General features: G+C 45.1%; 1 protein-coding gene across 10 annotated transcripts in view; it reads right to left on the bottom strand.

Moving 5' to 3' along the window:
- Positions 1-696: 696 nt before the first annotated feature.
- The window catches only part of FARS2 (phenylalanyl-tRNA synthetase 2, mitochondrial), a 529842-nt gene continuing 506790 nt past the window's right edge, over positions 697-23748 (bottom strand). For all 10 annotated transcript variants that reach the window (XM_045066960.1, XM_045066961.1, XM_013056788.2 and 7 more), the window contains one exon: positions 697-985. In XM_045066960.1, coding sequence (XP_044922895.1) covers positions 847-985 — 139 coding nt within the window. In that variant the 3' untranslated portion in view covers positions 697-846. The remainder of the gene's footprint in view (positions 986-23748) is intronic.

Here is a 23748-nt window from a genome sequence, read left to right as displayed (position 1 = left end):
CTCCAGCATCTTGCCAGGGATGGAATTTGATTATTAAAAATGGTCAGGAGTGAGGCCGGCAGACTACAAAGTGCCTGGGATGGAAAAGGGGGGGACATCAAAGTCCCATATTCTTCCTTAAAGGTCGTCTCCGGAAGCACGGGCCTTCTGTGAGGCAATGAATGCAGGCATTCAAGGACGGGGTTCCTGTGGGCCTCCCAGCCTCTGGGGTGGCTCTTGCTCCTTTCCTTCCTCACTGCTGGGCCAGAAGGAAGCTGAGCCCAAGCCCTGGGCCAAGAGGCCTGGCTCCAAGCCACGGGTTTATGAAAAACAAGAACTATCCTGCCCCATTCAGACACGTGACTGCCTTCACTTTTGAGGGGGGCCCTGGCATTTCATTAGTGCCCTGTGTGAAGCCTGCCCTTTGCAAAGCAGAAAACGAAGAGAAGAAAGCAAGCATGGAAGCAGACTCAAACAATCTTCTGGTGTCTGGAACTTCTGATGTCTCTTTGTGTCTTCACTCATTACAAGGGTGGAAGGGCCTGACAGGCCAGAAATCACGCCTGGTCTTTATACTTTAATGGACCCTAGGGACCAATTAACCACACTGAGCACCAAGGGGCAAAGCACTTTTTCAAGGAAGAGGAGGGATCTCTTATATTATTGCTTCTTTTTTCCCTCTTTCCCCAAATAAAAGACAAATACTATGTCAACAGCTTCTTAGGAGCGATCCTTTATTTTCTGAAAGTCCCAACACTGACCCACTTATCAAAACATGACAGATGCCCCCATCCACTAACAGTAGCCTTTTCTCTCCCACAAATCCCCGGAGCCTTGAGCGGCGGCAGCTTGGTCCAGGCGGTGGCCTCAAAACCTGCCCTCTACGCCCAGCAGCTGCACCGTGGCCTCCTGCACCGCCTGGTGCACGTGCCGGACCTCTCTCTGGGACAGGGTCCGCTCCATGTGGCGGTACGTGATGCGGTAGCAGTGGCTGATCTTGTGTGTCCTGGGGAGCGAAAGAGAAAGGCAGGTGAGTGAGGGACAGGCGTGCCTGCTGCCTGCAGGAGCCGTGCTGGCGGCCCCGAGCAGGCCGACCCCAGTGGGGAGCTGAGGATCGGATCCGGGTGGTAGGGAGACATCACTCGCCACAACAGCCTGCACCTCTTGTGTGCAGCGTGGGAAGTGGTGTTAGGGGAACACGGACCTGAACAAACAAGTTCCCGCCGGCCCAGATGCACTCAAGTCCCCAGGGGAAGGGCACTTCTTAGGGGTCTCCAAGCCCTGGAGATTATGGTCCAGCAATTGGGATGCAGGGTCTGGCTTCTGGGTTTTCCGTCGGCTCCCCAGGGGACTCTGAGAAGCAGACAGGGTGAGGAGCCAAGGCCGGTATGCCTCCACCCTTCTCACAGCACAGGAAACAATCATGTGTGGAAGGCACACTGGGGTCCCAAGGCCAGGACCGTCCCCGAAGGCTGAGCGAGATCACTCTCTTCACACCCCTGTAGGCCACGGAAAGCATACAATTGTGCCAGACAGACATGCTTCCAAGGTCCAGGTGGTGGAGACTTTTGCAGAACTTGGTCTCCACAGAGGCATGTGACAAGCCACAGATACTCTGAGGACAAGAGGCTTTCTCCACAGGCCTCTGTGCTGCAGACGCAGTGCTGCTGGAAGGACAAGGCCTGCCCTGCTAGGGCCCTTAAGAGACTGTCCACTGCAGAAGGACTGCCCAATGGCTAATTGCACTGGGCCCTGCACTAGGCCTCTAGTGGCTGCGGGAAGCCCCCGCCCAGCCTCCCCCGGGTGCAGAACACAGGCTTTTCTTCCAACCTGATGTCACCAAGAAAGGACGCGGCAACATCCCGAGTGTCTGAGAGATGGAAGCTTCTGGAAGAGGAGCAATGGGTTAAGGAGGGAGAAGGAGGGTGGAGGAGATGTAGATGCCGGAAGGTGATGCAAACATTTATGAGAACAAGTGCGGCCTCACGATCTGGGGGCCCAGATTGTCAGTGACGTGGGGACCGTGGAAGGGCGCGATGGTTTCCTGTGTGTGCGGGGAGGGTGCACCGAGCCCTGCAAGAGGATCCTGTGCCAGCCCTTCTAATTCCCTGCCTGAGGGAGGGACACAGAGGCCCCTTCTGAGCACAGGGTCCTAGCACTGGCCCCTCCATCTCTGGGCCTCGATACACCTTTCCTGGTCTCTGTTCCTTCTCTGTTGAAAGAGCTAACAGCATAGCGCCTTACTCCACCAAGCTCTCCAAACGGTTGTAGAGACCTATCTAGAAAGTGACAGGGCTCTGCAAACTATGAAGTGCTATACGAGTGTGAGGCCAGAGGATCCTGGTGGCAACTATTAGTTAGTACACGTTCTCGTCAGTTCACTCTGGCGTCTCTTACTTGCTTAAGAGTTGGTAATATGGCTGCTCGACAAGCCGAGATTTCCAACCCAAGATGAATGGGAAAAATTTATCATCTTGCTTCTATGTGCTTTGGAGAAGGCCCCCATCAGGATTCGTGGGATTCAAACAGCTTTTAGAAAACATTTCGATGAGTGAGGCATAAATGAATCACAAACATATGGATTAATTTTATAAATTGAGAGAAATAAAATTGGCAGAATATTTGATGGTAATTCAGTAGATTCAGCTGAAAATCAACCAGTTTTGCCTTTTCCTTACATTACTGGTGAGAGAGAGAAGATTTACTTTTATTTGTTTTCTAGGAACTTCCTTTTTTTTTTTTTTTTAAAGATTTCATTTATTTATTTGAGAAAGAGAGAGAGAGAGCACACATGAGCCAGGGGAGGAGCAGAGAGAGAGGGACAAGCAGACTCTATGCGGAGTGCGGAGCCCGATACAAAGCTGGATTCCCTGACCCTGAGATCACAGCCTGAGCTGAAATCAAGAGTTAGATGCTTAACTGACTGAGCTGCCCAGGTGGCCCTCTGTTTTCTAGGGACTTCTTTTTGGAGCTTCTAGTTGTTGGGACACACTCCTGCCCTCCTTGTGCTTGCTGGAGAACTGGAAGAAGTGGAGTTGGTGTTGGTCATGAGTTTCCTCAGCCTTGAGGAGCGGGCTCTCCACAAGAACCATGGAGTCACAGAAAAGAGGGATCTTGTGGCTTATCACTGAGTAGGTATGAAGACAGACTCTCTCAAAGGAGGGATGCCCTCAGTGCCAACTCCAAGTATGCAAATTAGAGAGTCCATGATTCTTTTGTACCACCCAATGTGGACCTTTTTAGTCAGAAACTTCCCAGTCTTGTATCTGCCATGACCCTCAGTATATCTCAGTAACAGCAGCAGGAAACATTTCTGTAGTGAGTCTTGCATACTGGGCACCATTCCAAGCCCTCTGGAGGTGTTCACTCCTGGAAGCATCCAAACCCCACGGAGTACATAGCATTACGGTCCTGATTTATACTAATGAGGAAACTGAGGCACGGAGTGCAAAGTAACTCGCCCAACTTGAAACAACTACTAAGTGGCAGGGCTGGGTTTGAAACCAGGCAATGTGGCAGGAATGTAGATGGTAGAGCCACTGTGGAAAACAGTCTGGTGGTACCTCAGAGGGTTAAACAGAGAATGACCCTATGACCCAGCCACTCCACTGCTAGGCATATACCCAAAAGAACTGAAAGCAGGTGTTCAAACACTTGTATGAGAATTTTCACAGCAGCTCCACTTAAAACAGTCAAACAGGGGATGTGGCCATCAGTGGATGAATGGATACACAAAATATGGTATATCCACACCATGGAGTATTATCCAGTCCTTTAAGGAATGAAGTGCTGACACCTGCTACAGTGTGGATAAACCTCCAAAAGCAGGCCACGTGAAAGAAGCCAGGCACAGAAGACCACGTACTGCATCATTTCAACCACATGAAACATCCGGAAGAGGGCAATTCATACAGACGAAAGCAGACTGGTGGTTTCCAGAGGGTGGGGGAAGGGAATATGGGCATAAACAGCTTAATAAATTAGTAAAGGGGCCGGGAGGCTAGAAGGGGAGCCTAGCAGGAGGAGCCCTACCACTGAATGTCAGTTACAGGAAGAACTGACAACCACAGACTCCAACAGAAGTGTCCGTTATTACAGACCCCAGCAGAAGGGTCTCGCCAGTCAACAGTCATCAGTGACAGGCCCCCACGGGCAAAGATTTACATCACATCTCCTTCAAGGGACCCACCACCTGCGGGTCAGGAAAACTCAGTGAGTGAGAAACCGTCATCACCCCAAACTCTCACTTCTCTCCAATGGACTTTTTCCAAAACGACCCCGCTCAACTCCTCCTTCTTCCCCATAAAGAAGAGGATGAATGGGACAAATTTATCCCTCTCAAGTTCTCCTTCTTCTCTTTCATTTGTGGGACTTGCCTATGGTTGTGTCATAGCCGGCTTGTTCTGGACTATAATTCTCTTTTATTCCCAAATAAACACACGGTTTGCTGGGAAGATCACTGGCCATTTTAAGGTGAACAGTGGGTATGAGGCTTTGTTCTGGGGTGAAGGAAATGCTTTGGAACTAGGTAGGTAGTGTGATTGCCTAACACTGAGAATGTACTAAATGCCCCTGAACCGCCCACTTTAAAAATGGTTAATTTTCACCTCATTACAAACACACACAATCTAGGGAATTTGGGTTTTAGAGCCCAAGTATTAAGTACCATGCCTCGTGCTCCAGCATATTCCTCCTCTCTTCCTGTCCCACCCCCAGCCTCTTCCTTCTACCCCAACTTCCCCTAGGAAATGACAGGGTTTGCAAGCTATTGAGAAGGGTAATGTCTTTAATCCTCCTGCTCAAGGACGAGATGGCGTGAGCCGTCTTCCTTTCTAGCTCTGCCCTGTGACTAACGGAGGGCACAAGCCACACATGAGGCATAACTGAGAAGCCCTAGGACAGAGATGGTTTTTAATAAAGGCCTTTCCTGCTTAAGGAGCCCTATAAAAGTCAGGCTGCAAAGCCAAGGAACTGCGGGGGATCCAGAGAGCTGCGGGAAGAGCATGGGATTGGGGCGCGGGGGTGGGTGTTGCAGCAGCAGCTCCTGTCCACCCTCCACCCCACCCAGCGGGCTGGGCATTGGGAAGCTGCCACCCCCCGCCCTCCAGTCTCCCACGGGCACAACCTTCAGGATGAGAAAATTTCCCTGGAGGAGAGAAGAGACTATATGGACAATTGTAGTTTTCAAGGTAAACACAAATTCTCTCTTATGTACTTGAATGGCTTCTACTTGTCGGCAAAATAAATGAGAAGACCCATGTCTGAGTTTGAGAGGGCAAATCTCACTAAAGGAAGTCTAAAGAAAGAGTCCGAACATTCTTTTTGGTGCTGGGATTTCACTGCGTTGGGATATTGGCAAAAATGAGCTGGTCGCTGGCTGGAGCTTGAATTTTTAACAGAGACTGAGAACATTTGAGCTTCAAGGGGTAATCACTGGTCTCCTCACAGATTCCTTTAGTCTGTCCACAAACAGCGTGCTCTAGGCACTGAGCTGGACAGAGATAAGCAAGTGAGGAGAATCCCGACTCAGCCAGCTCACATCCAGGGACTGGTGGTCTGCCAAGGTCTTTCTGTCACCAGAGAGGAGCCCAATGGAGAACCATTTCCCTCAAGGCCGTGAGGAGCCTGGTGCTTGCCGTGTGAGGTCAGCCATGCCGCACTCCCCACCTCACATGCTCCTTTAGCAAACGATTCTTCCCTCTGGCACTTTGTTGAAATCATTTCTGTGGTGAACATACAAGGTGTGGGAGGCAGGAGACCTAGCTCCCAGTCAAGCCCCAGCAATGTCTATGTGGCCTCCCCAGTGAGAGGCCCGGACTGAATGGGCCTGAAGCTCCTTCAGGGTCTAACTTTCCAAGAGTTAGTGCAGAGAACAGAGGAGTTTCTAGAGTAAGTGCACATGTGGAGGAAATGAGCCAGCCAGCGAGCAGTATGTGTGAGCCTGGATGGAATGAAAGAGCAGGGGGCCCCAATCTGGGGCAATTTCCAGATAGGCTGACGCGTGGACACAAGATGCATTAGTGATATTAGTGATCAAAGCAAGAGGGAAGGAAGTTGGCTTAACGGGTTGGATTATGGCTTGAAAGAGCCCACTAAGAAAGTCTCCCTGTAGAAGGTAGACCTCGAATTGTAACAGACACTCTGGACACCTTTTAGCCTCTCTTCACGAACTACCCTCCCCCCAACTCCCACCCAATACTCTCCAGAACGAAGAGGTTAGCCTTTCTCATTCTCAGAACAGTAAGTCTTAGGCCCAAGGCTCCCTGGTAGGCCATTTGGAGCGGGGCCCTCCCCCCAGTTCCTATCCAGCTAGCATCAGAGTTGCCTCTCACTGCTGTTGCTGCTGTGGTTCTTCCCAGAGGGATTTCTGTTCCTGGGAGTCAGTCATAAGAAACCAAACCAGATGGTTCCTCTGACAGTTACTGCTTTGGGAAAGACAACTCCAATCCAGGCCTTGATGGAGGGAGAGTCAGAGCCAGGGAAAAAGGGACTTGCTGAGTGCAGCTTGAGTAGAGTTGCTTTCAAACCTGCCTTCCCCACCTACCACCCCGGCTCCCAGTCAGCTTGCATGTTGGCAACTCGAGAGCTCCTCAGAGACACACATTTTGCCGGCAAGAAATGCTTTTTCATATCAAACACTTGTCAAGTCCTCAGGGAAGTTTTAAAGTACCCCCAGGGTTTTATTCACATCAATCCCTGTAGTTTCTCCTGGTACTTCCCAATGAGGGTCTCACGCCAAGCTCCTCAGGAGGAAGGAGTTCATGCTCACGCCTCCTGGGGAGTGGGGCCCATGTTCTTGGTTTCCACATGCATGCACATAGGAAAATAATTGCTTTGGGGAAATCGTCTAATAGAATCTTTTATGGAGAGGCCCAAGACAGAGACTAACCAGTGCCGTGAGTTCTCCGCTAGAGGAACTCGGGCCAGTTCTTAATCTGATTCAGGTTCTCATTCCAAGATACAGATAATGAACTCATAGGGTTTTTTGAAGAAACTGCATGAAAATAATACATGTTAAGGGTTTAGCATAGTTTAGACTTAGAGTTACTGATTGGTATTATTATTTATGTAACTGAAGATTATAGAGCCTCTACTCTGGGCCACACAGAAAGACCTCAGATGAATTATTGGAGCTTCAACACCCCATCTGTAAAAATGGGTCCCTACTTGGATACATGCTACAACACAGAGGGAACTGAAGGCATCATAGTAACTGAAACAAGCCAGACACAAAAGATCAATCATAGAACTCCACTTATATAAGGTCTCTAGAGTTGTGAAAACTCATAGAGACAGGAAGTTGAAGGGTGGTTGCCAGGGACTGGGGGAGGGAGGAGGAGGAGTTAGTGTTGAATGGGGATAGAGTTTGGGTCTGGGAAGATAAAGAAGACCTGGAGATGGACGGTGGTGATAGTTGTACAGAAGTGTCAATGTGCTTAATGCCCCAGAACTGTACACTTAAAATGGTGAAAAAGGTCAATGTTATGTATATTTTATTAAAATAAAAAAAAATTTTGAGAAGCGTTGGCCCAGATAACCTAGTTCACTATTACTAGAAATGGAGGTTGGGAATTCACATTTATATTAAAAACAAATAAACAGAAGACAAGAACAAACCCCCATCCCCCAATTATTGCTATCCATGTGGCAGGACTGTTGCAAGGGTGTAACATGGTTGGTCTCTGTCCTCCCAAATGGTTCATTTTGATTTTGTTAACCTAGCTACTAAGCTGCCCTGCATTTCACACAAATGAATTTTTATGATATCCTGCTCATAAAGCTACAACGAGGTTTGACCACATTTGAATAATTCTCGTCAACTATTCCATAGTTTTCCAAACCATCCTCACACACTTCTAACCAGCTTGGAGTAATGGCTCATTTTGCACAGATTTCCAAAGCTCTGTGCTTTTTGGTTGTGTGGAAAATTTGGAAGAGGTTTTATTTTTCTCCCTGGCTTAGTCTGCCAAGCCAAAGTCAACAGAGCTAACTTTAACTCTCTACTGTTACATGGCAGCTTCCCAAATGTGTTGACACTTTGGTGGATGAGTCAGGTTACAAAACAGAAGATTTGTGGTAGGTGAAGTGCTACATTTCCAACTCAATCAATTGATCAGTAATTATTTATCCTGTGCTGAGGCAGACATTGTGGGAGATACAAAATACGAATTGCTTGATCAATATATAAATATTCATAGAGTGGCTTCTCTGTGCACAACTCAGTGGCAGTGTTAGAGGGAAGAAGTATCCCAAAATAATACAAAAAGGATTAGGCTAGATTACCATCTATTTGGGGTTTAAGACATTTATACATGGAAATACACCAACAGGACAAAGCTATTCATGCTAAATGTTAAATGAATGACACGGACTGTAAATGGCTTAGCAGTGAGAAAGATTGGGAGGGGAGATGAGATTAGATTTAGATCTTAAAGTATGATTAGGATTTTTGCAGGTGAAGGCCAAGGGGGGAATCCAGCTGGCAAAATGACACAAGTACTGGCCGGGAGGCGCTCAGTATCTTTTTCCTCTTCCATTTCAATGCGGAATTGCTGAGTGTATGTTGCAGGGACAAATGGTCCAGAGAAGAGGTGTCCAGAGGATGCATGATCTGCTGGGAGAAGGCTACAATCACAGCAGGAAGCCAGCTTTGGTCACAGCATGTACAGGAAGTGACTGACCCTGTATGAGGGAAGGGTCATTTCTGCAAAGGCACAGACAGAAGCACCGACATGCATGGACAGATTGAGGAGAGGTGAGTAGTTCAGAGTGGCTGGTATGGGTCTATACCTTTCTATAGTACAGAACTGGTCGGGGAGGAGGCTGCAGAGTGGGTGGGGATTATAGAGGAGGGCCTCATGTTCTGGTTCAGAAGCCTCAAGTGAAAATGCATCATTAAGCAATCAACCAAAACAACAAAGTCTAGGATCATGTCTCTGTAATATCTTGACTGCTCTGGGCAGTTTTATTGTATCTAGAGTCTGGCCCTCAGCGAACTTCAAATCTTACTCCCCCAAAACAATAGAGGATTGCTCAGATATTATGGTTTACCATGTCACCGATCTGATAGTAACAGCCACCCAACCAAGGGGGTATGCTACAGATCTATCCTCAATCCCATATTTATAAGTAGAATTACTCATAACTGTGTTACGCTGTATAGATAAATTTCTTTAGTGAGTAATGGATGAAATGTGCTAATTACTTTAAGAAAGACTCCGTGTCTAACTATGAAGGAAGTATTAGGAAAGAGAAATTTATATACATTTCTAGTGACTTAGAGTTATTTTGCAAACGTTTTTGAGGAGGGAGTCTCTGGGTCTAATTAACAGTACTATGTCTTGACAAATAGTGAGTGGGAGGTTGAGGGAGAGAGTGACAAAATAGAGACTTGGCTGTTAGGATGAGCTTCTTCTATCCATAGTATTCTAGGCTGGAGTACAGCAGTGATATCTTGGTTAAGGATTCATCACACAAGCAACATATTTTATGGAATCACAGAATCCAAGACATGGGACTGTAAAGATTTTCTGGCCCATGCTTGAGCACTTTCTAAAAAGCCTTCTGCTGGATTATTTCTGGGGATGCCCATTTCAGGCTTTCCCAGTGCAGGTTGGGAGCGAGATTCCCTTTACATTAAGCTGACAAGTGCGTCCTATGTTTCTCTTGACTTGTGCTGGATTCTGTCCCACAACAGCCCTGGCAGGGACTCCCAGGACCATTGGTAGTCAGCGTTGGAGGCAGCACATATAATGTTGGACATCACTGTCTTTGAGATTAAATGTCTGTCTATACATCTGCCCACCCATCCATCCATCCAACAGATGAAGTGACTATCCAATATATGTCATGCATTTTGCCAGGTATAAGGACCTAATGGTAGAATAAAACAAAACGAAACAGACCTGACCTCATGAAGCTCAAAATCTAGCATAAAATATGGGCATTAATCAAAGAATTAGAAAGAAATATAAACTGCTACTACCCTACTGGGCTTGAAGAAGAGGTACATGGAGCCATGAGGCTACATAAAAGGGCAATTAACTTAAATGGGTAGATCAGAGTGGTGTCCTGTGCAAGTGTCAGTGAACAACTCAGAAGTTGTTGGAATGTTTGTGTGCACTCCTTTATAGTCATACCACAGTTATGGACGTCCCTAATGGATTTATTTTTACCATATAGAGAAGGACATGATTATCCCAGACCATCTATTCCCCTGAAGAGCTAACATGAGGAAACCAAACCAACAGATATGTGTCCTAGAACCTGTAACACTTATATGAAAACTATGTTTAAATTCCAAATATTGATAAAATTAAAGAAAGCTCTGGGCTTTGCCATCAGATAATCTTTGTAAAATTGAAATACTTTGTTACTAGCAACAGTGGCAACAATAAGAAAGATTAACAATTATAAAGTGATGCAGCTTCCAGAGCCTTAGACGCACATGGTTTTATAGTACATGGTTTTATAGTTTTATTGGTTGAGACCCACACGGCAATCCTGATAGGTGGTCACCTCCTTCTGCAGAGCCAGGTGCAGGCCCAGACAGATGCAGTGACTTAGTGAAGGCCACGGCCAGAATATGTGGGGACTCACTTCCTTTTCATTCAGGTCTGCTCATCTTTTTGTTATAGGCACACTTTGTTCAGCCTGTTAATGTCTGCTGCAGGCACCAGTACCTTTATTTTTAAGATTTATTTATTTATTTGAGACAGAAAAAGAGAGAGAGAGAAGGAAAGAGAGGCAGTGCACGAGTGGAGGTGAGGAGCAGAGAGAGAGGGAGAGACAGAATCTCAAGCAGACTCTGCACTGAGCATGGGTGCCCAATAGGGTGCTCGATCTCATGACCCTGAGATCATGGCTGAGCCGAGATCAACAGCTGGATTCTCAACCGACTGAGCCACCCAGGTGCTCCACCATTAACTATTTTTAACCAGGGATATCCCAGTAACGAATATTATTTACCAATTATATTATAGGATGCTTTTAGAAATATGGCTAGGACTTCATCACAAAACAGGGAAAGAATAAATTCATTAATAAATATTACTTAGCAGAGAAAGTGTAGGAAGTATAAAGAAAGCAAGGGTGAAAGAAGAAAGGAAAAAAAACATTTTATTTTATTTTTTTTAGAGAGAGAAAGCAGGGATGGGGTGGAGGGGCAGAGAGAGAGAGAGGGAGAGTGAATCCTAAGCAGGTTCCATGCTCAGCACAGAGCTGAACACAGGGCTCAAACTCACAGCCCTGAGCTTATGATCTGGCCTGAAATCAAGAGTCAGATACTTAACTGACTGAGCCACTCCGGGGGGCCCCAAGAAAAAAACATTTGAAAGGGAAGAGTGATCTACTATGTACTCCGTGCTAGGCACTTTCATGTTTCATTTTAGCCTCATCATTCACAGAAAATACAGGGGGAAAAAGAAAAACAAACAAAGCCAGAATAAGAGAGCATATGAGATTGACGAGGCCAGTCAAACCTGGAGAACACAGAACCCAGACCTGCAGGTTGCGTTTGAACTAGTGGAGATAATAAACTTGCTTTAGCACTTGCAAACCAAATGAAAAGAAAGCCTTATCCATTCCATATTTCATAGTGCCTGAGAGAAGACTGCAGTTCTTTAGGGAAGCAAAACTTACCCCAACATAATATTCTAAAAGAAATTTCTCAGGTTGGGCTTCCCACAGGGAACTTCTCATTAATAATGGCTATGTTTTATCGGTCACTTAGTATGTCTACATGCATTATCCTATTTAATTTTTGTCACAGTCCTATCTTAATGGGAATTATTTATCCTATTTTGCAGGTGAGAAAACTATAGCTCAGAGAGGTTAAAAGTGACTTGCCCAGGTCACTCAAACAGTAGGTAAGACATAGGATTACAACTGAAATAATCCAAATGCTTCCAAAGCTATGCTTTTAATCCTGGATTGGGGATACTGACTGCTATTAGTGGCCAGTGTCTCACTATTTTCAAGGCAGTAGTGAGTTTCATAAGGCTGTTCCCTTGATGAAACTTGAAGGAATAGCCCTAAAATGTACTTCCACAAAATAGCCATTTTGCTTCAGGCAAAGGAAGTGGGTTGGTTCAACATAGCTTTTTTGGTGGCCTAGATATCTTTGCCACTTGGATAAATCCAGTGACCTCTACAGGTCTCCCCTCTTCCTCAATAAAACAGAAGCTATGCTATTTGTTCTTAACTAGTCCCTCAGTTAGGAAAAAACTGAAGTCATGTGAAAAAACCACTGTCAGCAACTTCGAAGAAAGTACTAATAGAGTCAGAGTCAGAGTCTGTAAACCATTTTAAAATATTATTGAATTACAGTTATCCATTTTCCAACTCACTGAAAACAAGTATTTTCTTTTTGGTATTTTCTTACTTCAAAAAAAAAAAAAAAAAGATATCAAGCTCACATTTCTGGTGTACTGTGGGGAAAAATAGTCTTCTGAAGTTGAATCTGTCCATAATAAATAATTAGGCAAGATTTGATAAGACTGCCCCTGGGTTACTTTCAAAGGAAAAATATCAAGACACCTCAATTGTGGACTCACAGGGCAATGTGACATTATCATGCTCATGCCTTGAAGAAAGTACTAGTGTGGGCTAACATCTTTAGGTTCCCTCCTTTCATACTTCATGCTGAGTTTTTCTTCTTTCTGGACAAAGGAATGAGTGCAGGGTTGGACAGTGTGTGTTTTGGACAGATTGCTAGAACAGGTGACCAAAGAATATGTCTGTCTCTTCCATGTATGCCAACTAGCTCAGAATAAGATAGTAGTGAGCTAGGAAGGTTCCAGAATGATGGCAGAATAAAATAAAGATCCTACTGCTATATACTCCCAGATGTGTTGGATAACATACAAAGACATTGGCTTTGAAAAGAAGTAGATAGCTAAATAGATCATATGAAAGCAAGTGAAAATCTCCAGGTACAAAAAATAAAGGAAAAAAAAACCCCTGTGCAATAGTAAGTGCCTAATGCTTCAGTTGCCTAGAGCAAAGAGAAGTATCAGTTATTGTAACCTGAAGTTTATATTTTAATGTCCACATGGGAACAGAGATGAAGGATTTTGTCCACATGAAGCAAGAAGGTGGATTCCTGCACAAAGCTGGTACAACCAAATAAAACAGTAGACTAAGGAGAAAAATACATCCTTGGCACAAAGAGGAGCAAAGGAATCTTGTCTCTGCTTAGATTCTGAGAACAATGTAAAGGAGTCTACCCTGAGAATCACAATCCCAGTGTCACAAGAGGCTTTTGGATCCAAAACATACAATTCCTCAGATCTTCAAGCTGAGAAATCAATATAAAATTGGTCCTGGAATGGTGCTACTCTAGGATACCTGGCAGAGGAAAATGCAGAACACTCTGGAGAGAAGGTTAGCTACATGGGATCACTTCAGGAAAAGCTCCAAAGAACACAACCTCACAGCCAAAAACTACAGAGCACATGAGGAAATGACCCATGATATGCCTGAGTCATTAGATAAAAAACACATGATTAGTACCCCAAGAATTTCAGACACAAAAACAACCAGAGAAGTGTTTAAAATGCTTAAAAGTGGATTTAAACATTTTAAAATGCTCCAAAGACATAAAAGAACCATAAGAAAGAACATTAAGAAAAGAGAATAGCAAATCAGAACTAGCCCCACATAAAAAATGCAAGCAACCATGTGAATACTGCCTCTGAAGGCGGCCAATAGTCAGACACCGGTGAGAAACTCAAGGCTGATTTGGTGGCTGTTCCTAGAGATTTGTAATCAGTGGCAAGGTGAATGCCTTAGATCTGAATTGCTAATCCTTTGTAAATAGTAACATCATCTTCTCCAGTGACTCATTCTGTGTCAAAGGCCATACTTCCTGCAGACCCTGTCATTGTCTGTAGTGCAGAACAATCCTTATATGGAAGGGGGTACTAACCCAGATACCATCATTTGTCGGGAGTTCCCATCTGCCCCTCAGAATGTGAGGAAGATTCCTTTCTGGAGAGAGAGGTTCCAATGACCTCTAAAAACTTTGAGTACTTGCCAAGTTTTCTGTCAGTGAGATTTAAAAGCCATTTACTTTTGTTTATTTTATATTTACTGAGTTGGTTCATGCAAAAAATGTATAGAAAAATATAGTTATAATTTTAAAATGGGTGGAAAAGTTAAAATGACAGATTAGACACAGCTAAATGAAGAATTAGTAAACTGGAAGACAGGTCTGAGGAGCTATTTAGCAGGCAGCAGAGTGAAGGACAGAAATGGAAGACAGGAGAGAGGGCAAGAAGCATAGGATAGAATATGAGGACCAGAAGAAGCCTAGAGAGAGAACAAAGAGAGGCAATATCTGAAAAGGTAACAGCAAGAAACTTCCAGAATTAATGAAATCCTCGGACTCTGGAAGCACAGTAAATTCTGAATGGGGTAAAAGGAAACAAGTCTGCACCAGACACATGGTAATGAAACTGCAAAACACTTAGGACAAAGAGATGACCTTGACAACAACTAGAGGGGAAAAATACAGAACTTACAAAGGAATAATGCAAGAAATGGTCAACTTCTCAATAGCTCTGGAGGTCAGGAGTGAATGGAATAGTACCAACAAAATGTCAACCTGTATCAATTGTACTCAGCTAAACTGTTATTCCAGAAAAATGGCAAAATCAAAACACTTTCAGACAAAGTGAGACAACATGAGAGGTTTACTGCTCAATACCTTACACTAAAGACCTGTGAAAGGTATATTTTAGGAAGGAAACTGAATTCCAAAAGAGAGCAGATCAAAGAAGAGGAATTAGTAATTAGTAATAACTCAGAGAAAGACTAATAGGATGGCTGGGATCACAACCAGCTGAAAGCTAGGATTCAGATGCCACAGTGTTCGGGGATAGCTCCAGCTCAGACAGTAGTCCCAGAATTGCTCTAAGTTGGAGTAAGCAGCTCAGAAAGCCGATCTCCCATTCCAACCATCAGTCACAGGCTTCCCAAAGAAGCAATAACTTGCTAAAATACCCCATGAGGCCATACAGCTGAAGAGTTGAGAGCCCATGGTCGGGAGGCACACAGACCTGCTGACAGCACATGCTGGGTGTGATTTCTTTCTGGAAAGTTGCTGGATCTCTATAAGCCTAATTTTTAACACCTCTTCATGGGGCTACACTATATCTTATAGATGTATGTGTAAAGATTCCAACACAGTGCCTGACACAAAATAAATACCTGATTAAAAAATAATACCAGTTACTGGGGCACCTGGGTGGCTCAGTGGGTTAGGCCTCTGCCTTTGGCTCAGATAGTCATCTCAGGGTCCTGGGATTGAGCCTCGCATCCGGCTCTCTGCTCAGCGGGGGGCCTGCTCCCCCTTCCCCTTCTGCCTGCCTCTCTGCCTACCTGTGATCTGTCTGTCAAATAAATAAATAATTAAAAACAAAACAAAACAAATCACTAGTTACTATAATTAGTATTAGCATTGTAACCTTTGCTAACTAATTTGTTTGGTAAGCAGCACATACATTTATTTAGATTAATAAAAAAGTTATGTGTCCCTAGATTTACAGAAGAAGAGAAAAATAAACAAGAGCATTAAGATTAAAAGAAATTTCTTGGGCTCCAGGTGCTAAGTACTATACCCTCACCATCATGCTGCTCCTGGCCTTTGAGCACCTCAGGCTGCATGATGTCTAAGCAGCTTCCCTGTTAGCATCACCACAGTGCTGGCTGAACCCGGACTACTGGTTTTCATTAAAACTACATGGGAGTGGTTGGTGAGTCTCTCTGTGAAACGCTGTGTTGACTGCAGTTGATTTGGAAGTTCTAGCCTAGTTGGTTTTGTTTTTGAAAACCACGTTCTGCAGTTACCTCTGGCCACAGGACAAATCAAAATAGAGCAAAGAGAAAAGACAGATCTGCTGCTCCCTTTTCAACGGATAAGACAAAGCCATGAAACCTACAAGCGTCTTAACATGGGGAGGTAAGGGGAGGCAACAGAAAGGCCTGGATGACTGACAGCTCTGTGCCAGAGCCGATCACAGGAACAATTCATTAGAAGATGCTCATTTACCTTAGTCTCTAGGTCTACATATAAGTCTGTGCCAATGGCAGAAACAGCAACTCCCAAAGCACAGACAAGTATCTAAGGAGAAAAGTTGCAGAGGGATCTAGTGTCCTGTTGGCAGACACCAGGGAGAACTCTATAGCTGGAATGGAGGGAGAAGTATAAATTCTGGCCTTCCAGCAAAAATGCCAGAGGGAGCACCCTTTCTCTTTGTTATCAGCCAAATAAATTGATGTACAAAGCAGAGACCCCTCTGGCCATCTGCTTTCTTCAGTGTTTGCAGAAGTGACTTTGATTCATAACGTTTCCATGCAACACATGTACTTTCTCTCTCCTTCTCTCTTATCCTCCCTCTGTCTCAACGTCCCCAAATCAGGCCAGCAGGAAATTCTGGGGGCTGAACTGTTACTTTGTTTTGGGCACTTTTGTTTAAAAAGGACTAAGTATTTTTATAATACACTCTGAGTATCTGATCTTAGATATTTTCAAAACTCTCTTATACAGCATTAATCCCATGGCAACAATAGGGAAACTGAGACCCAGAGGGATTGGGTGATTTGCCCACTTAATGGCTTACCACTGTGTTGCCTACTTCACCTGCTCTGCTAGTGGGGGCAGAGTCTGCAGGGATCTCTCCAGAACACCCTGCTACCCCTTTCCTAAGATGGGGTTCTGGGTGAGAAAACTGGCGGTGGGGCACCGGGAAACAGCATCAAGAAGTTTGGGGTATCAAGGCTATCAAGAAGTTTGGGTTCCTAAGATACTAGCCTTTCCCCTAACCACTCGGGAAATTCTGAGCAAGCACCTAACATCGTTAGGCCTCTGTTCCTTCATACGGACTAGACGGTCACTAAGATTTCTGGCTTCTTCACTCTGAGTCTCTAAATGCTTAGGTCTCTGTCCCAGGCAAGGATGGATGAAAAGCTGGGACCCTGGAGGAAGCACGTTCCTAGGTCAGCATGGCACCGAGCACCTGATCTATGACACTCTGGCCATGGGAACTGGTTGATTATAAACAAGCAGGTTGTTCGCTGGGAGATCCAGCGGTTTGAGATGTCTGAAGTCAGGCTTTACTATGGTCCTTTTGAGTAAGTAGCTACAAAACTGCTAATTGGATTCGGCAAGTTGCTGAGTCACCATCGGGTAAGATCAAGTTGCTCTGCACAGACTCCAAGTCCCATCCTGTCAGCAGCTGAGAACATTTTCTTTGTGATGAAAAAGAACCAGAGCACGCAAAGACACGCAGTGGATTGGCTTTCACAATTTACGACGCATAATTAAAACCTAACAGACCACGGTTAGAAAGCATCCACCACAACATTATTTTGCCATTTGTCTTTTAATTAAATGTGTCCCATGATTTAGCTCTAACTCGACACAGATCTCTGATGCTTAGAGGGGAGAGAAAACACACAGAGCTCAGAGCACTGACGGATTGGTTATGACATCTTCTTGGAGGAGGAGGGTAGAGAGAAGAAGCTCAAGTGTTTCATATAAATCACGATCTTTCCTTTCTCGGGATCTTTGCACATCACAACGGAGAGATTAAATGAATCTGGCCTTTCACAAAACCACCACTGGGCACACGATGGATTTGGGGAAACCCTGCAAAGAGGAGCCAAGGCAGAGCTGGTGGAAGGACTTTTTTTAATCTTTCAGAATGGATAGAGTGATAAGTGGGAGGAATTTACCATTATGCCACAGAAAAGAAACGTTTGCTAGAGCACTGGGGCACAATCCGGGGTGGGAGAAATAATTTTTTAATTGAAGTAAGTCAAGACAGAATCTTTCCCTGTGATATTAACGGCTTACCACAAATAAGCAGCAAATGTGGTGCGTCTAAGGCCCCCTTGGGGGGGGGCATTGAGCAAGGGTGCCGGGAATGGGGGTTCTGGGCTGTGAACTGTCTTCCTGAGGGCATCTCAGGGTGGGGGCACTGCATGTCACCCCAGTCTTCCACCAGGCTCGAACCAGAAACAGGCAAGGGAGCATTTATTCATCTACTTTGTAATTTGGAGTTGGCATGAAGGGAGATACCCCACTTTAGAATCTTCAGAAGGATCCGTGATTGGAATTAGATTTACTAACTCCCTTTTAAAGGATTTCTCACTGGAATGAACGCTGGGGAAGACAGAACTGAAAGCAGTTCACATATGGATCATTCTTAAATTTGCTTTGCTTAATAGGAAAAAGGTGTCAGTTGCATGCTGGGAACTACTGCATTTTTTTTTTTAAACTCATCCACCATCAAGTGTCCAGGACAGCAGCACCTGATCCCTGGGCTGGAAGATGCCATTTGCCTTGTAAGCCAGAGAACGGAAGCCCAAAGCTATTGGCTGAAGCTACTCTTCGCTTTCCTTCCCAGGGCGACACCAAAGAGGCTCAACTTTTATGATTTCCCCAAGTAGTTAAAATCACTGAGAGGGTGTGGGATCCTTTATGGAGAGCTGTCTTCCAAAACACCATTTATAAGACAGCGAGTGTCCACACTCTAAACCCAGAAGCAAGGCTGCATTAGGTATTAGAATTCTAGCCTCACTTCTCAAAGTCCCCCTAACTTACGTTAATGAAGTTGACCTCAGTATGAAAAAGGAAGCCAAAAGTTCTAGGTTTAGTTAATAGGGTGCTTAGCAAAGCAAGATCCAACATGGTAAGGAACACTTCGATACTGTGAGAATGGGCTGACCAAGAGAGATGCTTAGAGATCAGCTGGAAAGTTGAAAGAGAGGCTTTGAATAGCCACCTTTTAAATGATCGTGCCTTCCTTCCCAGGCAAAAATACGAAACTCCTTCCATTCTCTGCCACCAGACCCACACCTCGCCAGCATCGTACCATTCTTTTCTCTTTCTCTCCTGTCCCTCCTCCTTCCGAAGGCTTAAACCCAGCAAAACCATGGGCATTCTACGGCCTTCAAATTCTGAGGAGCTTGTCTGACAATGATGTTTTCTCTCTCTTGGATCTGCCACCCTCTGCTCTCTGGGCCTCCCACTAGTATTTAGAGAAGCTCAAGTCCATCTTGAAGAAACTCTCTCGATACGGCTAATCTCTGGCTCTCTTTCATTTCTTGCCTCCCGTCAGAGCCAATGTCTGTGTAAATGCCTCAGGTCGTCTTGCTTGACTCACTTTCCAGTGCACTGTAGTCTTGTCTCATCATGAGGGTTGAGGCGCAGAGGTCTGGTGTGTACTGTGCCCCCACGTGTGGGGCTGGGTCCGCAAGGGAGCTCACATGATCTTCTCATTTGCTGTGGGCGTGTCTCACAGGGGGGCCCTCTACCTGGGACCCTCCCTCAGGGGAGGGATTAGTGTGAAGGGGAGGAGAAAGGGAGGGCTCCCCTTTTTACACTAGCCCAACGTCAGGATGTCTGCCCGTCCATGGAGGTAGGGAGTAGATTTAAGGGAAGGTCACTTCGGGAGCCCAGCTGTGGCTATATACTGAGCCGTATCCTCACATCTCACCATGTCAGTATGAACATGGTATTTTGATCCTCACCTGTCTGATTCCTGTATCTACTACTTAATGATATCTCAGTTCAGCGAAGAAGAGGGATGCCATTTATCGGTCCTCCTCAAAACGTCAACAAACCCAATCTGTTATTAATGTTTCAGCCTAAGCACAGGCAAGTTAAAAAGCAAAGTAGCAAGGATTCACACAGACAGCCCTGAATTTGTATTTGCCAAAGGAGTGAATGAAAAACACTTCGTACTGGCAGGCAGTAGTCAAACCAACTTATTTTTCATCTGTTTCAGGCTTTGTCAGTGACTAGTCGTGTGTCCAGGAACAAGCTGTTCAACCTCTCTGAGCCTCGGTCATATTATTAAGACAAAGTGATATAGTGTATGCATGCGTGAATTATTTGGCATGCGTGAATAATCAAGGTTGGTACTTTTTATTTTCTCTTTTACTCTTAACCCCTGATTCTTGCCTGTGGCCATGATGCCTCGTGCCTGACCCTTACCATTCTCGGTAAGGAAAAGGGTCAAGTTCTTACAGCACATCAGGCATGAGGGCTGTGATTCCTGAAGCTCTCAAGATGATTTCCTCTTTACATTCTCTGCATTTATGTGGCTGTGTCCTTTGTACCAAACATACTGTTCTTTTCAATAGAAAAGAGTGTGTGTCCCTGAGACACACATTTCTCTCTTTGGCTCAAAATGGGGGAGGGGTCATTTTCTCTCTTGGTTAGCTGTAAAAAAGCAGCTCCAGAACACCAATGGGAAAGGCTTGGGGGGAGAAGGCAAAGCTCTGGGAGGCATGGATTCTGGCACCCATGCTGGGAAGACAGAGGCAGGAGTGGATGGGGGGGTGGTGAGGGGGAGAGGGGTCATAGCGGGAGTTTTCTTGAGGGGATGGAACTGGCTTAGGAGGCAGATTTTGAATGAAACTATTTGAAGAAGTCATTTCAGATAAACTCTTGATCTCAAGAAACAGTTCAGGATAACGTCCAGAATAGTAAAGAAGGGGATGAGCTCAGAACTGGAGAAAATGGAAGGTGTAGCCACAGATTTTTAGAACAATCCATCTCCAAATTCAATAACTGAAAAAGAGATGCATCTTAGTAATCTAAAATGGGCTGATAACTCAATATATTTCAGTAATCAATAAGAAAAGGTTATTTCACAATAGAGTGATATCTGATAGTCTCTCAGGATCACATGTACAGTTTTGGCAAGTGGCTTAACTTCTCTGAGCCTCATTGCAGAAGACACTGGTGGTTGTCTCTCTAGCGTCCATTCCGCCTTCCCACATTGTTGGACTGTCCCCAATGATCCCCGCCACCTGTATTCACATCCCAGTGTAAGCCCCTCGCACATCAGACCACACATACTCCACATACACCTGTGTGACCAAGAGAACATGGCAGACGTGACCATATGGTACTGACTTTCATACCTCATGATAACCCATAAGCAAACCCTACAGACTGCAGCTTCAAAGCATATCCAGAACTGACCACATCTCACCACCTCCACCATGACCATCCAAGCCAGCACCTTCTCTTGTCTGAAGTATGCCAATAGTCTAACTGGTCTCTCTGCTTCGCCCCTTGCTTCCTTAGAGCAGCCAAAATAATGCTGTTAAAACATTAAGTCACATGATGTCACCTCTGCTCAAAACCTTCTAAAACCTTCCCACTACATTCAGAATTAAAGCCGGTGTTGTTTCGATGGCCTACAAAAGCCTGTATGACCTGGCCCCTTAATTTATGATTTTCTCTCCTGTGATGCCCCTCACTCTCACCGTTCTAACCTCTCTTGGTGGGTGCCCACTGTGCCATCTATCCCTCAAACTTAAGGCACCCAACTGCCTTAGAACCTATCTCTTTTCCTTGCTTTTTACCCATAGCACTTGCCACAATCTATAAAATACTACGCATGTTATTCATTTTATTATCTGTCCCCAGAGAATATAAATTACGTGTGGACAGTGCTTTCTCTTCAATTTGTTCACCGCTGCAGTCTCTGAGCCTGGCAGACATCAGGGGCTTACTACATATTAACAGAGAGTGGCACTGGCTACTATTACATGCTAGACACTGTTTCAGGCACTGCAGGGACAAGGATGAGTAAGACCAGGCCCTGTCCTAAGAAAGTGCACCCCTATCCCCCTCCACACTCCTCCTCCCTCCTGACCAAGCCCCTCGTCTCACCAGTCAAATGTGGCTGCGAGTGCACCAAGCTCTCAAAGGAAAGACCCTGGAGGGTGGCCCACTCATCACTGACGCTCCAGGCCTGGGCAGATTCTTTGCAACGAATTGAGGTTTGGAAAAAACTCAGAGTGCTCTGCCATCCTACCTGGCTGGGGGACTCTGAATGACAGAAGCTCAATGACAGGGGGTCCAGAAGGCCACTGTCTGGATTACACTCCAAGTGTAAATGAATATATGACAACCAGACAAGAATCTGCCACTGTCAACACATAAGTCAGATACAACGGTATGGAAGACAAATGGGATGTGTGTGCGTGTGTGTGTGTGTGTTTCCTCTTCCACATACCATCCAAGGACCGCTGTCTTCGTTCACTAGGGTGGGCTCTGACTTCTAGAAAAAAGCCTGCCCAGCTTTGGGCTGGTCTCAGCAGTGTACAAAGATAATTATCTGCTGGCTGCCTGGGAAGGTATGGTATCAAATAGATTACTTTAGTAATTAAAATAATGAAAGGAGTTATCGGGGCTGGAAGATATTTTTTGTCTTTTTAATTGAAGACTCTAAATAAGGGTGGAAATATGAATTGGAGAGGGACGTCCTGATTAATCTGTCTGATAATTACAGGGCATACCAGTTGGGGGCTGGCTCCACATCACAGGCTTTTGGGGTTCCTTTCAGCGGTGAGCTCTTCTTAGTGCTCTCCTCTGACTCTGTACCATACAGGGTCACAGAAGGCTCACTTTGGGATGAAAGGTGGTGGTTAAGGCCCATTGATTTATTTATTCTTTCATTTGCAGCAATGGACATTTTGTGCCTTCCTCAAACAGACTGTTTTATTTTACTGTCTTTGAAAAGAGCTAATAAAGAATCAATTACAAGAGATAACACACAACCAGAAATTGGTATTTATCTATGCGGGATATCTGCTGAAAAATAAAAAGATCATTAAACCACAGGCACACACAATGAAGTGTGCCTACTTAAGACTGCCCACCATGAATGCGAGTGTGCCCTGGTTCTCAAAGGAAAGGCCCAATTCCTCACCAACAGGAGAAAAGGAGCCAAGGGTGAAGCCATGGGTGGCAGCTGCCCCCTCTTCCCGAGAGCCCTGGCCACCACTCCACACTCTGGATTTCCAGGAAATTTCTTTGGAGGCCATTTTCCCCTGAGAATTTGGTGCTACAAAGAGCCAGAAAGTAGAACGGGGCTAATAATAACTTCATTGCTGTTCTCGTCCTTATTCAGAAACTCACTTTTATTTATTTTTTTTAATGGCTCTTTTCTAGGAGCCATTAAACCATTTTGTGGATATATCTGTAGATGTTAATTTTGGCATAAAGGTTATAGGTTACTGCACAAACACCATTTCTTTTCCTAGAGTGCCAAATGCTACAGATAAAGTTAATGACATGACTAGGCTGTGGAGAATGACTTGAGACGATCATCACTATTTCCTTTGCCACCCACACTTAATTGCCAAATCGAAATAGACCTTGGTGGGGGTTTTTTCTTTATGATTGTCCATTACATAGTATATTTATGTTTTGCTGCACTTTTCTGCATGTATGTTGTATTTGTCGATACAAAGGTAAAGCCGTTTAACGTGCTGCCTACTAAGAGGTTTCTGGGCGATGGCCTATGGTACTTTCTGTGCTTGAACTAAGGACAGCTTCTGAGCTCTGAGGTGCACTGCAGAAGTCCCTGAGTACTTGCCCTATACTCTGGACTTGATTCACGTCAGTTCTAAAGCAAAGAAAGGGTGGGCTTCGTCCTGCCCAACCCCCTTCCTTATGGAAAGCTTACCAGGATCTAGGAATGAATGGAGATTGGTGGGTAGGAGAGCACAGGTTTAGGAATCAGACAGAAGGAGGTTTGCATCTCAGCTCTACTACTTACTAGCCATGGGACCTGGGGAGGCAGCCCCCCAAAGCCTCTGCTTCTTCATCTTCAAACAGAGACCATCACAGTGCCTATCTTAGAGAACGGCTGTAATGGGTAATTTTTTAACATAATGATTCAGTTTGGATGCTGATGGCTGGGGGTAACAAAATTCCCAATTCAAATAGTTTCAAAGAAT

The sequence above is a fragment of the Mustela putorius genome, unplaced genomic scaffold (genome assembly GCF_011764305.1).
Source record: "Mustela putorius furo isolate JIRA1106 unplaced genomic scaffold, ASM1176430v1.1 tig00003870_pilon_pilon_pilon, whole genome shotgun sequence".
NCBI lineage: Eukaryota > Metazoa > Chordata > Mammalia > Carnivora > Mustelidae > Mustela > Mustela putorius.
Note: the sequence above shows the minus strand (reverse complement) of the source record. Positions and strands in the feature narration are given on the sequence as shown.